This window comes from Pleurodeles waltl, chromosome 10 (assembly GCF_031143425.1).
Source record: "Pleurodeles waltl isolate 20211129_DDA chromosome 10, aPleWal1.hap1.20221129, whole genome shotgun sequence".
Taxonomy (NCBI): domain Eukaryota; kingdom Metazoa; phylum Chordata; class Amphibia; order Caudata; family Salamandridae; genus Pleurodeles; species Pleurodeles waltl.
In genome coordinates, this window is record NC_090449.1 from 244190351 (window position 1) to 244204550 (window position 14200).

The 14200-nt window shown below is 43.0% G+C and overlaps 1 protein-coding gene across 1 annotated transcript in view; it reads left to right on the forward strand.

The window, feature by feature from the left end:
• The window catches only part of OTOA (otoancorin), a 291404-nt gene that overhangs the window by 158291 nt on the left and 118913 nt on the right, over positions 1 to 14200 (forward strand). The window contains 2 exon segments of the mRNA XM_069212309.1: positions 5468 to 5603; positions 10681 to 10871. Of these exon segments, the coding sequence (XP_069068410.1) occupies positions 5468 to 5603; positions 10681 to 10871 (327 nt within the window).

Sequence of the window (14200 nt, forward strand, 5' to 3'; positions counted from 1 at the left end):
CCCTGGGTGGAAGGAAATTTGTGGCTCCTCTCAGATTCCAGAACTTTCTGCCACAGAAATGTGAGGAACATGTGTTTTTTTAGTCAAATTTTGAGGTTTGCAAAGGATTCTGGGTAACAGAACCTGGTCCGAGCCACACAAGTCACCCCATCTTAGATTCCCCTAGGTCTCTAGTTTTCAGAAATGCACAGGTTTGGTAGGTTTCCCTAGGTGGCGGCTGAGCTAGAGGCCAAAATCTACAGGTAGGCACTTTGCTAAAAACAGGTCAGTTTTCTGTGATGTGTCCACATTGTGTTTTGGGGCATATCCTGTCGCTGGCGCTAGGCCTACCCACACAAGTGAGGTATCATTTTTATCGGGAGATGTGGGGGAATCCTGGGTGGCAGGAAATTTGTGGCTCCTCTCAGATTCCAGAACTTTCTGCCACAGAAATGTGAGGAACATGTGTTTTTTTAGCCAAATTTTGAGGTTTGCAAAGGATTCTGGGTATCAGAACCTGGTCCGAGCCACACAAGTCACCCTATCTTGGATTCCCCTAGGTCTCTAGTTTTCAGAAATGCACAGGTTTGGTAGATTTCCCTAGGTGGCGGCTGAGCTACAGGCCAAAATCTACAGGTAGGCACTTTTCAAAAAACACCTCTGTTTTCCTTCAAAAATTTGGCTGTGTCCACGTTGCGCTTTGGGGCGTTTCCTGTCGCGGGCGCTAGGCCTACCCACACAAGTGAGGTAATATTTTTATCGGGAGATGTGGGGGAACGCTGGTTGGAAGGAAATTTGTGGCTCCTCTCAGATTCCAGAACTTTCTGCCACAGAAATGTGAGGAACATGTGTTTTTTTAGCCAAATTTTGAGGTTTGCAAAGGATTCTGGGTAACAGAACCTGGTCCGAGCCACACAAGTCACCCCATCTTGGATTCCCCTAGGTCTCTAGTTTTCAGAAATGCACAGGTTTGGTAGGTTTCCCTAGGTGGCGGCTGAGCTACAGGCCAAAATCTACAGGTAGGCACTTTGCAAAAAACACCTCTGTTTTCCTTCAAAAATTTGGCTGTGTCCACGTTGCGCTTTGGGGCGTTTCCTGTCGCGGGCGCTAGGCCTACCCACACAAGTGAGGTATCATTTTTATCGGGAGGCGTGGGGGAACGCTGGGTGGAAGGAAATTTGTGGCTCCGCTCAGATTCCAGAACTTTCTGCCACAGAAATGTGAGGAACATGTGTTTTTTTAGCCAAATTTTGAGGTTTGCAAAGGATTCTGGGTAACAGAACCTGGTCCGAGCCACACAAGTCACCCCATCTTGGATTCCCCTAGGTCTCTAGTTTTCAGAAATGCACAGGTTTGGTAGGTTTCCCTAGGTGGCGGCTGAGCTACAGGCCAAAATCTACAGGTAGGCACTTTGCAAAAAACACCTCTGTTTTCCTTCAAAAATTTGGCTGTGTCCACGTTGCGCTTTGGGGCGTTTCCTGTCGCGGGCGCTAGGCCTACCCACACAAGTGAGGTATCATTTTTATCGGGAGACGCGGGGGAACGCTGGGTGGAAGGAAATTTGTGGCTCCTCTCAGATTCCAGAACTTTCTGCCACAGAAATGTGAGGAACATGTGTTTTTTTAGCCAAATTTTGAGGTTTGCAAAGGATTATGGGTAACAGAACCTTGTCCGAGCCACACAAGTCACCCCATCTTGGAATCCCCTAGGTCTCTAGTTTTCAGAAATGCACAGGTTTGGTAGGTTTCCCTAGGTGGCGGCTGAGCTACAGGCCAAAATATACAGGTAGGCACTTTGCAAAAAACACCTCTGTTTTCCTTCAAAAATTTGGCTGTGTCCACGTTGCGCTTTGGGGCGTTTCCTGTCGCGGGCGCTAGGCCTACCCACACAAGTGAGGTATCATTTTTATCGGGAGACGTGGGGGAACCCTGGGTGGAAGGAAATTTGTGGCTCCTCTCAGATTCCAGAACTTTCTGCCACAGAAATGTGAGGAACATATGTTTTTTTAGTCAAATTTTGAGGTTTGCAAAGGATTCTGGGTAACAGAACCTGGTCCGAGCCACACAAGTCACCCCATCTTAGATTCCCCTAGGTCTCTAGTTTTCAGAAATGCACGGGTTTGGTAGGTTTCCCTAGGTGGCGGCTGAGCTACAGGCCAAAATCTACAGGTAGGCACTTTGCTAAAAACAGGTCAGTTTTCCTTAAAAAATTTGGCTGTGTCCACGTTGCGCTTTGGGGCGTTTCCTGTTGCGGGCGCTAGGCCTACCCACACAAGTGAGGTATCATTTTTATCGGGAGACGTGGGGGAACGCTGGGTGGAAGGAAATTTGTGGCTCCCCTCAGATTCCAGAACTTTCTGCCACAGAAATGTGAGGAACATGTGTTTCTTTAGCCACATTTTGAGGTTTGCAAAGGATTCTGGGTAACAGAACCTGTTCCGAGCCACACAAGTCACCCCATCTTGGATTCCCCTAGGTCTCTAGTTTTCAGAAATGCACAGGTTTGGTAGGTTTCCCTAGGTGGCGGCTGAGCTAGAGGCCAAAATCTACAGGTAGTCACTTTGCTAAAAACAGGTCTGTTTTCTGTGATGTGTCCACGTTGTGTTTTGGGGCATATCCTGTCGCGGGCGCTAGGCCTACCCACACAAGTGAGGTATCATTTTTATCGGGAGACTTGGGGGAACATAGAATAGCAAAACAAGTGTTATTGCCCCTTGTCTTTCTCTACATTTTTCCCTTCCAAATGTAAGACAGTGTGTAAAAAAGACGTCTATTTGAGAAATGCCCTGTAATTCACATGCTAGTATGGGCACCCCGGCATTCAGAGATGTGCAAATAACCACTGCTTCTCAACACCTTATCTTGTGCCCATTTTGGAAATACAAAGGTTTTCTTGATAGCTATTTTTTACTCTTTATATTTCAGCAAATGAATTGCTGTATACCCGACATAGAATGAAAACCCACTGCAGGGTGCAGGTCATTTATTGGCTCTGGGTACCTAGAGTTCTTGATGAACCTACAAGCCCTATATATCCCCACAACCAGAAGAGTCCAGCAGATGTAACGGTATATTGCTTTCGAAAATCTGACATTGCAGGAAAAAGTTACAGAGTAAAACTTAGAGAAAAATTGATGTTTTTTTCACCTCAATTTCAATATTTTTCTTTTTCAGTTGTTATTTTCTGTAGGAAACCCTTGTAGGATCTACACAAATTACCCCTTGCTGAATTCAGAATTTTGTGTACTTTTCAGAAATGTTGCGGTTTCTGGGATCCAGCATTGGTTTCATGCCCATTTCTGTCACTGACTGGAAGGAGGCTGAAAGCACAAAAAATCGTAAAAATGGGGTATGTCCCAGTAAAATGCCAAAATTGTGTTGAAAAATTGGGTTTTCTGATTCAAGTCTGCCTGTTCCTGAAAGCTGGGAAGCTGGTGATTTTATCACCGCAAACCCTTTGTTGATGCCCTTTTCAGGGAAAAAACCACAAGCCTTCTTCTGCAGCCCATTTTTCCAATTTAAAAAAAAAACACAACATTTTCACTGTTTTTTAGATAATTTCTTGGCCTCCTTCTGGGGAACCCACAAAGTCTGGGTACCTCTAGAATCCCTAGGATGTTGGAAAAAAAGGACGCAAATTTGGCGTGGGTAGCTTACGTGAACAAAAAGTTATGAGGGCCTAAGCGCGAACTGCTCCAAATAGCCATAAAAAGGCTCGGCACAGGAGGGGGAAAAGGCCTGGCAGCGAAGGGGTTAAAAAAACAATTATGTATACTACCAGGCTTGACAGTGACCATAAATGGTGTCATGCTGCTGCATTACTGTCTCCCATCGTGAGAGACTTTTACCATGGGCCTTATCCTCCGTCCAGGTGGCAATTAACTGCTGAATCTTGATGAGGCATCGTATTCCATGTTCTTCTCGAACATACTCGGTAAGTATGTCATCTTTTATACAGGCCCATGTTCCCCTGAGTATAACATTTCAGACAGAGTTCATTAATTCCCTAAGCATCCTGCATGCTGTATACACAGCCTGCCCAAGGATCCTACTTTCACTCTGTGCTCCATCAAGTGTCGCCCTGGTACAATTGAACCCTGATGAGACCCTTGGATTCAATGTGGAGTCAAAACATTGTTGCCATATGATACAAACAAAGTGAGTGCGATCCAGTGACTTACACGTGTACAGATGACTATGTGCCTGTTGTAATGGGTTAGGAATTGTGCAAGTGTTTGTATACCAACACCCACCTTGTATTTTTACACTATTGTTTCCACAAGTTTTTTTTGTTTTGTTTGTGAGTTCTTGCACGGGGTTCCATTGTTTCATATGCCAGCTTGTACAACCTACAGGTTGAGTGATTGGTCTACCAATAATTTCATATACCCAAAGACCTAATGGTCCTAATGTGTCTAATCTTAAACCATGTAAAAGCTGATCTGAACTCAAGGTACTCCAGCAAATCTAAATCTAGATATCTTTTGGGGCTGTTGATTTTATTGCAGTGATAGCATTGTCTACATGATGGTTTCTTAGCCAAGAAACTAACATCTGTGGTTAGGGAATACTCTAGGAGAGCATATGCCAGTTTAAGTTTAAAAACTTGTGTAATCATTTAATGGTTATCAAATCCACTCCCTAGCGTCATCAGATATATTCAGATATTCAGTATAATATACAGTAATGCCTCTTTGGTGGTATAAGCAGCTCTTAAAAAGACAATATACCATGTCAACAACATAGCAAAAGTTCTGCCCAGCAAGAATGGTGGTGTAAAATGCTGTCCGATGTTGATCTGCTAAGATCCAAGACCTTCTTCCACAGTGTAGGATCTAAACCATCAATAGAGTTTGACTTGAAATAGATTCACATAGAATCATACTAGCACGGAATTGGGAATGCCTTAGTATTTACTACTATAATCTTTTATCGGAGCCAATATTTGGTAAGACTCTTATCATCAATAAAGTCTCAACAAATTATTATCCTTGTCTAGATCAACGTTTTCTTTTGACTTGCTTTCTTCCAGTCATGCCAATTTATTAGCATATTACAGATATTGTCCTCAGATATTTTTTAGGGGTTGGTATGCATCAATCATTTCCCATTCAAATACCAGCAGCCTTTGTTAACTGGACCAAATTAATCTAGTGATAGGCTTCAGCAAATTACTTCCCGGAGTGTGAAATCTGGTTACAATAGCTAGCTTTGATTAACAAGTGTCACAAACTATACTATGTTCTTCCTTGAAAGGGCATAACAATAGTTATAATAGCGGCAGTTTAGGCCACACCAAAATATTAAGTATATAAAAAGAGATATGTAAACTAACCAGGTCAGACTTAGTAATGTATCTTTAATGTTAATCATCATAGATTAGTAGGTGTTTAAGGTTGTCACCTGGAATGGAATCACAGTAGCCTTCAGTTATCTCCCAGGTGTAAAATGCATATCAGATTAAATGGTGTTGTTTAATATTTCACCAGTGCTGAATATTTGCAATCGAAGTCACCACCTCCTTGTGTACCGTTCCTGATCAGCCTTCAGAAGATTGAACTGGACTCCTTGATTTTTCATGAGAAGAAAAAAAAAGCAATAATTGACAGAATACAGCAATGTTTGGTAAGACTAATGCACATCTGTCTATACATCTGCTGTTCCTACATTTCTGTTTTTGTTTTTATAGAAGCAAGGTTTAGCACAATGCAAATACAAGATTAAAAGCACATCATGTATTCACTGGATATTGCACTGGACACTAATACTCATCAGGGTGGAAATATGACCACAATATAAATAAAGTTGTGTTTCTTGCGAAGCCTGTTTGCATTATCCAGGTTTGATTTTAACAAGTTTAACTTAATCCTGCCTGTGGACTTACCTAAACTAATATCAGTCTTATACTTTTGCTCCTGTCATTCAGAAATAAATACAAGCTTAATATTTTAAAAGGGAATAATGTGATAAGAATGAATAGTAGTAACCTTCTGAGGCTAAATCATTCTTTGACAGCAAGTGGATGGAGAGTCCGAAGACGACTTGCTGCACAGGTCCCTGAGGCCTCTTTTACAAAGACTCTGGTGAGGAGGACCAGGAGAGGTCCACGTAAGGCCACTCTTGTAAAAGCAAAGGCCGATGAGCTGCAAAATGTGCAGAGAGTTTGTGAAAATATATATAGCAGCAAAAAAGGCTCAGATAACTGATTAGAATACACCAGTAGCCAGAGAATTCCCAGAGACGTGAATCCAGATGCTGGAGGCGTAGGCAATGGTTTGGGTCATAGTAAAATGCTATCCTTGCATGGCTGACCATCGCAGTATCTATATGCAAGAAAATACAATTTTATCACAGTGACTCTGAAAGAGACATTTTTATTTGTGGTCTCCATGTCAAGTAACCAAACCATTATGCCTCCACCAGACAATTCCTGATGGTAAACTTAGAACTGAATATCTTAAGCAAACGTCTAGCCAAGGTGACCCAAAAGATTTTGATTAAAGGGATAAATACCAGACAGGCTTCTTTCTTGAATGATGCAACCTCAGCCAATCTCTGAAGGCTGTTTTTTTGCTATGTCTGAGGCTTTAGTATGGAATACTACAGCTCTGCCATGCCCTCTATGGAAACAGAGAAAGAATTTGATGTTCTGAGATGGGTGTTTGTATTAGGAATGCTTGAGTGAATACACTTTGGACCTGAGGTTGTTGCCAGAATACCACTATTCTACACCAACCTTGCCACCAAGCTCAAAACAAGAAATATAGGGGGTCATTACGACCCTGGCGGTCATGGACCGCCAGGGCCAGGGACCGCGGATCCAGGCCAATTCTGACCGCGGCGGTAAAGCCGCGGTCAGAAAAGGGAAACCGGCGGTTTCCCACCGGTTTTCCCCTGGCCTGAGGAATCCTCCATGGCGGCGCTGCAGGCAGCGTCGCCATGGGGATTCCGACCCCCTTACCGCCAGCCTGGTTCTGGCGGTTTTGACCGCCAGAACCTGGTTGGCGGTAACGGGTGTCGTGGGGCCCCCTTGGTGGGGTCTAACAGGGCCCCACCAAGATTTTCAGTGTCTGCATAGCAGACACTGAAAATCGCGACGGGTGCAACTGCACCCGTCGCACCCTTTCCACTTCGCCGGCTCCATTCGGAGCCGGCATCCTCGTGGAAGGGGGTTTCCCGCTGGGCTGGCGGGTGGCCTTCTGGCGGTCGCCCGCCAGCCCAGTGGGAAACTCAGAATTACCGCGGCGGTCTTTTGACCGCGCAGCGGTCTTCTGACGGCGGTACTTTAGCCGCCCGCCAAAGTCAGAATGAGGCCCATAGCCTTGAACCCAGGTCAGTTTAAATTAGCACCAAATAAAGAGTTACAAGCTCATGGACATTGCTTGCCTTGGCTTTAGAGGCATTTTCTGTACCTTTAGGGAAACACAGTGATAACAGGAAGCAGATTGTACCTCTCCATGTGGGTGATCTTGTTTTATATGCCTGTAACCCTTCAGAGGAAATCCCATTTCTACAGAAGGAGCTTTATCATTGTGACCTGGTATCTGAGCAGATCATCCTTTGGAAAATTTTGTGCTTCTTCCCTTGTATGTTGGTGAGGAAGGAGAGAGTAGATTTGACAAACTATGTTTTTAGTTAGTCAACAGACCACCTCCACTATCTATACAAATAGATATATATCACTCAGATGAACAAATGTTTAAGCACAGCCTCCCGCGTGCAAGACAACCTCACAAGTATTCTGTGAAGCTCCATCTCTGTCACTTTCACTAATATGCTCAACAGACTTAGAGAAGACAGTGCTTTGTCCTAGATTTCTCAACAGTTTCCAGAGTACACCAATTATAATTTATGTTACCTGGCTTACAGAAGAGGAGAGCTTCAACACCCAGACTTGGATCTTTATTACCTGGCAGTGCAGACTTAATTCATATTCCAGAGCTTTTCTACAACAGGGTAGCTTAGAAGTCCATGGAGGCTTTACTATTGTCTCTGATCCCAAATATGAGAAGTATTTCAAATAGGGTTGTGATGTCCAAAAAAGGATGGTCATGAAACTGAAGGCTGCTCCCACCCATGTTTGCCTTAGGTCTCCAAAGCACCGGTAATGATTGATACCAACCCACGGTATGGCCTAGGCCTTAATAAAATTGACAACATGCATTAGTCTTGTTTAAAAATATATACATTTGCTGAAGTCAGGAACCCCAACTCCAAGTAGATAGTTTTTGCAAGATTCAGGTTTGGTGAAAGCAGCTGATGATACCTGGGGGCCCGGCAATGGCCAAAAGATAGTGAATCAGGTTCACTGTGCATAATGATTTCTTCAGGCAGTGATAACAGGGTAATTTTTGACTGATTGATATAAATGTACAGATTGGAATCTCCCAACTTTGAAAGTGAATTGAAGTATCATTACTGACGTGAATTGGAATGTGAATTATTTGCCAAAAATATAGTGGGTTATTACAACTTTGGAGGAGGTGTTAATCCGTCCCAAAAGTGACGGTAAAGTGACGGATATACCACCAGCTGTATTACGAGTCCATTATATCCTATGGAACTCGTAATACGGCTGGTGGTATATCCGTCACTTTACCGTCACTTTTGGGACGGATTAACACCTCCTCCAAAGTTGTAATAACCCCCATAGTGTTTTTTCCACACTGGTTGGTCAAAAATATGTTCTTCCTTTCCCCTCTAGTCAGCCCAAACATTTTCTTCATGTTGTATACTATACTCAGGGCCTGGTTCACAAACTGTACTTTTGAGTAAGTTTACACTTTTGATTAACTTACCATTTTGTAGTAAGTCTAGCATAACTTATGACCAACAACTGGTACTGCAACACCTTCCCATAGAATATAACGAGGTATGGTCTTAAAATAAAAACCTCTAAGAGATATTGTTAAATTATTTACAATAGTTAAAAGTATAAATTAATGTAAACATAATGTAAAAAATAGTAAATATTTAATAAATAATCATAAACTCTTATGATATCATAATGAACTATAACCTACGTACTATTCCCTCCATTGTTTTCAGTGGGAGTGTCTTGCCGTACCAGTTTTTGACCGGTCCTGGGTTGCTTGTGTTCCGGTTCAAGGAGGACCTGGCCTGGCCGTTCGGGCTGGCCTGTTCCCATGAGGAGCAGGGTCAAGACTGATTTGCATATGGCTGGGTCCAAACTGAGGTGGCCTGGTGAGCAAAAGAACGATGGGTTGAGATGCTACCCTGAGTGATTGCCAGTGGTTAGACAACTAACAAGCATTTCTCCCATCACCTTTTATGTATTTCATGTTTAGTGCTGGACTTACTACAAACGTTTAAGTTACTACAAAAGTGTGGTTTATGAATACCCACAATACCCACAAATATTATGCCTAAATAATAAATTTGTACTATTTTTGTTCAATTTTTACATGAATTTATATTTGCATAAATCTTTAAGTATTTTATTAATTTAATCCTATGTTGTTTTATTTTACATTCTAATGCCATCACTTTCTATGTAACTGTTGCCATATCAGTGGGTGGCCATGTGTAGTGCTGGGCTTACCACAAAAATGTAAGTTACAATTTTTTTTAAATTAAAACAGAAGTCCAGTTTGTGACTACCGAATAGTAATAAACTTACTCAAAAGTGTCACCTTACTCATAAGTAGGTTACCTTTTTGAATCAGGCCATAACAATTAAACTGAGATGAACAACATCAGGCTTTAAAATGTTTCTGCAAATAGTTGCAACTACCAACAAGCAAAACAGAACCAATCAATCAATCAATCAATTAGTGCTTGTATAGCACAACTATTCACCCATTGGGTCTCAAGGCACTGGGAGGGGGGAAGTGTAGCTTTTACCTGTGAGGTGGTTCTTAAAAAAGCCATGTCTTCAGTTCCTTCGTGAAGCTGAGGGGGGAGGTTGTTTGTCTGATGTGGAGAGGGAGGGCGTTCCAGGCGGTGGCTGCGAGGTAGAAAAAGCAGCATCCTCCTGTTCTGGTTTTCCTGGGGTACTTCTGCGAGAGAGAGCTGGGCTGAGCATAGGTTCCTGTGGGGTACGTGGAGGTTGAGTTGCTGGTTCAGGTAGGCTGGTCCGGTGTTGTGGAGGGCTTTGTGTGCTTGGGTGAGGATCTTGAAGGTGATTCTTTTCTCTATGGGAAGCCAGTGCAGTGTACGCAGGGGTTGCGAGGTGTGGCAGTGTCGAGCTAGGTCGAGGACCAGTCTGGTGGCATTCTGGATGTTTTGTAGTTTGCGGGTGAGTTTCTTGTTGATTCCGGCATAGAGTGCGTTTCCATAGTCCAGTCTGCTGGTGATGAGGGCAAGTGTGACGGTCTTTGTATGTTCGAGGGGATCCACACAACAATATTTACTCTCATTGACCAGTGAACGTTGCAACAATCAGTCAGTACAATGTGGTTAACTCACTTAGCTAATGTCAGTGTAAATATGGTGTAAAGTTGCGCAGTAGGAGATTTGCACCCTGCAATCCATCTTGCTCCAGAATCCGGGGTAGTTTCATGATATGTCATCACCATGGGAGCTAAACAGTGTTGCCGCATACCACTGAACAAGAGGTATTTCATGGTCCCTAGAACTTTAGCCGCAATCAATGAATACCCAAATAGGACATGATTAGGTGTAAAAGACAAATGTTAAAAAATGTAACCGTTAAGCTTCTTATTATAAATGTTTCTTTCAGAATGGTTCTGTTGGTGATGATTATGATGTTGACTTACTTGGAAAATTGATTTGCCATTTATCGCCTGCAATTATTCAAAATAACATATCTCCAAAGGCAATGGCAACTGCAATCCAGCAGTTCAAGCTCTGTGAAAACCTGAGCCTGGCACAGAAGATCCAAATTAAAAATAGGCTTATCGAGATATACGGGTAAGAAGGTATTGATGTAAATTTTTATCATAAATGCTTATTTCCCTTCATTGTTCTTCTCTACTGTGTAGTTTGTTTTTGTTGCCCGTTCTTTTCTTTTCCCTGTATTTCCTTTTCACACAACGTTTTAAACCACAACATTTTAAAGTGTAGGTCCAGTGCTGGCCCTATATTAATAACAGTTGGCCGTGTTAGGGTACCACAACAACACATTAACCCACTGAGAGTAATTAGAGAATGTGGCACCTTATTTTACTAAGGATCAATTGCAAGTGCCCCTAAAATTGCTGGGAAAAATCAATACCCTGAGGTATTTCCCCCACCAGTTCCTTCCGTGAATTAGGGCCCAAGTCACACTGGTACATTCCTGCGTATTTATGATGCATATTACTGGACCGTTTTGTGCACGAGTTGCACCTACTTTTGGTAGGCAGAAGTCGACCGGGGACTCACTGAACACAGTATTTTCGGGTACAGCGAAGCTAAGATCCGAGTCAGGGAGGAGGTGCCCCCCTCCCTGGTTCCTGATTGGGCACCAAGTAAGATTGCTTAGAAGTATTAAGGCCGATATTTATGAAATGTTAGCGCTGCCTTAGCATAATTTTTTTTATGCTAAAGCCACGCAAACCTAACTCCATATTTATATTTTGTTGCTAGACCCATCTAGCACCATTTTTAGGGAGCGCCAATTCACCCTGCATCTCATTGTGACACTTAGATGCAAGGTAGGCGTTCCCTTCCGAAAAATGATGCTAGCCCCTTAGCAATGTATTTAACTCCCTACACTAAAACCATTCACACCTAGAAAGTGGACCCAAAACATGACGCTAAGACCGATTAGCGTCAAAATTGAATGCCTGGTCAAACCAGGCGTCAAAGTTCAGTTAGGCCCATTTCCTTAGAGAAACACCATGGATTCCACCATGGTGTCCCTATTTGAGGCAGATAGATGCCCACCTCAACCCAACCCCCAGCACCACCCCCACACACACCACAGGGACACTACAGGTGGACGGAGCCCATCCCAGGTAAATTAAGGTAAGTATATATGTTTTAATAATATGTGCCACTGGGGATCACTTACATGTGGCCCCATGGCTGGCACTGGGTATGTTGGGGTTGTCCTTGGGACACTGGTCGCCAGTGGTGGGCATTGGGGTTGTGGTAAGGACTTCTGTCTATACTTAGACAGGAGTTATTTTTTGACTACTTGTGTGTGAAGAAATGACATTAGGCTGACTAGCGGCTGATATTTTGCCGCTGATCTGCCTAGCGACATTTTTCCTACTGCAATCCAGCCCCGGCTAGCGTCATTTTTCATGACGCTAGCCATTCCTTAGCACTATTGTGCATCATTTTATAAATATGGCGCACAGATGACTCTAAGGAATGGTGTTAGCTCGCGCTAAATGTTTTGACCCACAACTGCACTAGCGCAATTGTGCTTAATTTTTCATAAATATGGGCCTAAACGTTTTCTCCTCTATAAATGACAGATGGTCTGATATAGGGTTTGGCGGATTGGGTTACTCTGTCACAACTATGACCGATATCCAGTCTGCTGTATTATGATTGAATTATATCCTATGGGAATAGTAATATGGCAGAAGGGATATCTGTCACGTTGGTAACAGAGTGTCCCCTCCACCAAACTCTAAATCAGGCCCAAAGTTCCTAATCACATATACATTCACATGCTGTGCAATGACAACTCACTGTGCTCCTGGCAGGAAATGATAGGATATTCTCTTCTCTCGGCGTGCACAGGATAGTGTGTTGATACACCGATTGTGCATTGCTCTTGTGCTTCATTAAATGTGGCATGTTCATATGAAGAAAATGAAATCCGTGCATGTCTGTTGTGACCCTGTGTACAATACCTCCTCACCATCTCTGACTTTGATTGTCTTCTCTTATCATCCGGGGTGGTTTATCCGTTGGGGCTAGGGGCTGTGCAATAATATCTCAGAGAGAAACCAAAATACTAGTCGGGCGGCACACTAGCGGAGTCAAACAAATTGATTTTACATGTTCTCTTTTAGAGAGCACTTTCCCAAAAGGAACAAGAAAAATTGTAGAAAAACCCAACCCTACCTAAATGGGCTGCTACTAGAGCATGAACATAGCATAGTTTTTTGAAAAATGCTTCGTCATTGGGCATCTGCTAACACATTCCTACGTGTACCCACATCGGTTTGAGCAGTAGGGGTGGGGAACACTAAACAATACACAACAAACCAAAAACAAACTGGGATCTAGACTCACAGATATACATTAAAACTATCTCATGGGTGTCCACTCCTCTTGCTTATTAAGGGACCCCGTGGGTAGGGTTAAAAATAGATATCTGGTGGTGATGTTTAGGGCACAATTACCCTTTCACCCCAGCCTCTGTTCTCCAGTCAACATGTTTCGGCTGTTTCTATTGCCCATAAGGGTCAGTCGGCCTTCATCAGGACCTTTCGTACCCCTGTTCCTTTTTATCCCCTACCTGTCATTAATCAGGACTTCTATCAATATGCATATCCGGGCACAGATGACCTTTGTTCGTATACACACTCTGGATTATTGAGATTTCATTAAATCACTCTTAAACTGGAGCCCAATGGGAGCACCTCCCTGTAGTTAAACACTCATCAAGGGACCAGTGCCTTCTCTCATGCCATCTCCGGCTCTGTGTAGGACCTCTTTTAGAGAGCGCTCACTTTTTTTCATCCCACTTAAAGACCTGTCTGCATATATTTCAATATGACTGATTGCAGCCAGCAGCTTTGTGTGCTTCCCAAAGCCTGGTTAGAGCATTTTCTTCCAAACGCGATGCCACATGCAGTGCAAGACACTTGGCAAGCGCACACTTTAAAGGGCCTGAAGTTGCAGCACTGTACAATTTGCATAGTACATGAAAATATTAATGCAGCAAGATATGGGGCAGCCTTTAATGTGTTTTAAATTTCAAGGCTATACATTCCCACTGCTTTATAAGCCTTGCTTTCTCACTAAATTAATTTGCTCTAAAATACACCTTTTTTTAACCCAACTTTTTTCAGTTTTTTTCTCGGGAGGAGGACTCACCTCGCCTCCCCACCAAACCCACTTTTCCCATTAATCTTGCTCCCTTCGCTTGCTATATAAAAATCCTACCCAACGTTTACGCCCAACTACTTCCAAATGTCACCAGCAGCCACTGGTTATCTCACTGAGCAAAGACACATCAAAAAAGTTTGCTCTGTTTTTTCATTTCGATTATGCTCAAAATGAAACAGCTCTTTTATACCCACCAGGAACAATTTACCTATTGCTTTTTTTATGTGAGGGGCATCTGGTAAAGT